Genomic DNA, 3423 nt, shown 5'->3' with positions numbered 1-3423 from the left:
GAGAAGACTGGTGAACCTACCCAGGATTGTGGAAGCTCTGGCAGCGCAGAAAACACAGACATCACAGGCCTCCAGCCATGCTAGAACTGCCATTAGATAGTACACCAACCATCCGATTTTGTAACTACAGTCAAACCTGCACAAGACAACCACTTGAGGGACCCGGCAAAAGCGGCCGGTTTTGGACAAGTGGTCGGTTTGAAGAGTATCAGCTCACAACATGCCCGAGGCATAGTATAAATGGTTTCCAATTTTCGTACAACAAGATTTCTTCCCATCAGCAGACTACCCCATTGACCCCAAATGACCCATCCACGTGCATCCTCCGCGATCTTTATTTGGAACATAACCTCTTATGGCAGTCAAAATCCGACGCAAACTGGCCACGCTAGTTATCATCGAAAACCGATGACACCTCGAGCTTGAAAATGACGCGGTCGTTATGGGCAGTGATTTGGTCCTGTGTGGTCCCAAGTTTTGGCAGTCGCAGTCGCGTTGGCCAGGTGGTTGTTTAAAAAGGTCGCTTAATGCTTACATCAATGGGGAAAATTTTCGAGACTTAGAAAAAGCGGTCGTAATGACCAGATGGTCGGCTAGAAGGGGTGGTCACTTGGGCAGGTTTGACTGTAATGTGTGGTAAGAAGTCTGGAAATTGTTTTTTTACTTTTTACTGTGGAAGTTTCATTTTTTACCTGATGCAAACTGTACATATTTTTAATTTGTATCAGTGTATATCCAGATTTTATGTATTGTATGCAAGCTAGTTTGTAGCGTAACTTTTGTACATTACATATTGTATAGTAACAACTGCCCAAGAGTACCACTTACGGGACTGACAAGATTTGGTCTATTTGGACAGGTGGCGACTATAGACAGGATTTTAAGTGCTTGTGTGAATGGAAAAATTATTCCCACAACCACCAAAAAATTAGACCAGTGGTCCTTATGTAGATATGTAGAGGTGGTCACTAGTACAGGTTTTACTGTTAATAGGTTTTCTGGCCTTCCATACATAAACTTTGCTATTGCCTGTTCATTCTTGTGATGAATATTATTATTAAATTAATGTAAACAACATGTTGGCAACTCATAGTTTTGATATCAATGACAAGGAATTGGTCAGAAAGGATTGTTTTTATGCAGATCTTTTAACACATAAGAAATTGATACTTTAGACATATTGTGGTAAAGTGTTATTTTTGTACATAAAATAGTTCAAGGAAATACTCTCACAGTATATAGACCAAATTCTTTTCCTGAAAAGCTGATACCGCACTAATCTAATGTTTGGGGAGCAAGTGTAATGGGTGAAAATTGCTGATGAAGAAATATAACTAAAGGCAGCTGTTGTCAACTTTTTTTCTTCAAGATGAATAAACTGGAAGAAATGGAAAAACTAGAGCCATGGTCTGGTTTTGTGTTTTTTTCTTACCCTGGGTACCATTCCCTGTAGTTATCAGTGACTCATTCTTTTTGCTTGCTTACCATGAGTCTAGGGATGTCCCTGTGGCTCAACTGGTGGCGGCCTCACAGTTGATCTTGTTCCAATCAAAGCTAGTTTCTATAACATAACAGGACCAATATGAAAAACATCACAACTTTCTACATATGTATGGCCATATTTTGCAACACTAAGACTGGTGCATTGCAAATGTCAGCTTTTTTTCAATCATACTTGTTTCTCCAATTGTTCAGAAATATCTTCTTCAGATGCCTTAGGATGTGCTCTCCAAGCAGAGGTTAGGCCCCAGCTGTTTTTTTTTTTTACGTTTTTTTGTCTTGCGGCCAAAAAACGGATAACTTTACAAAATAGAATGCTGAATAAAACGCCTACAAAAACGTAAAAACACAGCCAGGGCCTAACCTCTGCTTTGAGAGTATTGAGCAATATATAACCTCTTAGGCAATCTGCAAAGTTGACAAACTCATTTTGCAGCAGCATATTTCTTATCACATATTACCACCACATACAGACTCCTCAAACAAGACATGCTTTAGAAAAAGCTGACCGCATGCAGATAAAATTGTGACAGAAGCTTAAGCTAGTTTGTTAATGGCGGCAAGTGTACAACCTGCTGATAGTGATCGTACTGGCAGAGTATGGTTCTTCATTGTACAACGTTTGGCACTTCAAAATAAATATTTTGTGCTTAGTCACTATAATGGTAGAAGCCTTTGGCCATTTTGAAATGTAGTACACAGTAAGATCACTTTTCCATGTCCACATATAACGTTACATGTCCAACGTAAACATACACCAACATCCTTACAGTCATAGTACAAAGATAGGTCAAGGTCAAACTAACCCCCGGTGGGAGGACCAATCAGATCGAATAGTTTGATATCATGGCAAATAAAATTAGGGACCCCACGAAGCCAACTCCGTAGTTGCGAATACAGCAGAGAAACAACAACTGCACCGTTTGGAACTGACAAGAGGTAATATCTTTAAGAACTACTAGATTTAATGTTAGTTGATTAAAACAACGGCTAAATATGCTTATATGGGGCTTTCAATGTACTAGGAGTACACAACTGAGAGAAGGGTATACAGTTTATGCGTCAACTTTGTTTGGTTTTATGTTTTCCCTTGGTCTTGGTGAACATGAACGTTAAGACTTTGATGTCGAGAGGTACCGTAAAGGCTTACGTTATATTTCTTACCCGGGGCCCGGCCGGGCTGTTTGAGGAAACGAAAACAAGTTTATGGCAATAAGTATGTACAAGGCATGCTATTGAACTGCTTTTGGTCCGTTTTATGTTTTTCTTGCCTTTCATACCGTATTTTTCGTTCCCAAAAACTGCCTAGCCGGGCTATTCTCAAAGATCCTACGGTAGCATAAAATAGTATCAAAAGCTGGCAGAGGAGTCAAGCCAGCTTAGATGTGTGTTTCGCTACCGGGTATCGTGAGAAGTCAAGATAAAGTTCCTCCGCGGTAAACCTACGGAAGTGATATTACAATAAATGAGAAAAAAATGTGAAATTGAAGAGATATCTTTACGCAGCATCGGTAATTTTCGATGTATGCACACTAGTACTTCAAATATCCACACTGTGCATTCAAGACATTATTGAAAAGTCCTCGATAACCACTTTTTGGGCGGTTTTATGGTACCCGGTGGAAATACGAGAGTTGAAGTTAACCTACATTTTTCTAGGTACTAGGTGTGGCGAAAATATCACGAATACCATTTTCCCAATTTATGTCATATTTGAATTGTTTGCACAGAGTATAATTCGGGAAAGTACTACTGTTGACCCATTTCGCCATGGGTAAACTGAAGGTCGAGGCTAGTGCGAAGACAGGCCCGGAGGACCCCCCTCCCTACCACTTGGAGCCACTCCCAACCAAGCTTGGTATCCAGACTAACATCGTGGTTCCAGAACCGGTGCCAGCTGGGTCTCCACCGTCAGTACTCGTT

The 3423-nt window shown here is 40.5% G+C and overlaps 1 protein-coding gene and 1 long non-coding RNA gene across 2 annotated transcripts in view; both read left to right on the top strand.

Moving 5' to 3' along the window:
* Nucleotides 1–6: 6 nt before the first annotated feature.
* Nucleotides 7–1401, top strand: LOC118419091. Its single transcript, XR_004831590.1, has 2 exons — nucleotides 7–489; nucleotides 520–1401. It is a non-coding gene; the product is annotated as an uncharacterized LOC118419091 (long non-coding RNA).
* Nucleotides 1402–2353: 952 nt separating this feature from the next.
* The window catches only part of LOC118419089, a 4081-nt gene continuing 3011 nt past the window's right edge, over nucleotides 2354–3423 (top strand). The window contains exons 1-2 of the mRNA XM_035825372.1: nucleotides 2354–2439; nucleotides 3231–3411. Coding sequence (XP_035681265.1) covers nucleotides 3271–3411 — 141 coding nt within the window. The 5' untranslated portion in view covers nucleotides 2354–2439; nucleotides 3231–3270. The remainder of the gene's footprint in view (nucleotides 2440–3230; nucleotides 3412–3423) is intronic.

The sequence above is a fragment of the Branchiostoma floridae genome, chromosome 7, assembly GCF_000003815.2.
Source record: "Branchiostoma floridae strain S238N-H82 chromosome 7, Bfl_VNyyK, whole genome shotgun sequence".
Classification (NCBI taxonomy): Eukaryota; Metazoa; Chordata; class Leptocardii; order Amphioxiformes; family Branchiostomatidae; genus Branchiostoma; species Branchiostoma floridae.
This window is presented reverse-complemented; position numbering and strand designations above follow the sequence as displayed.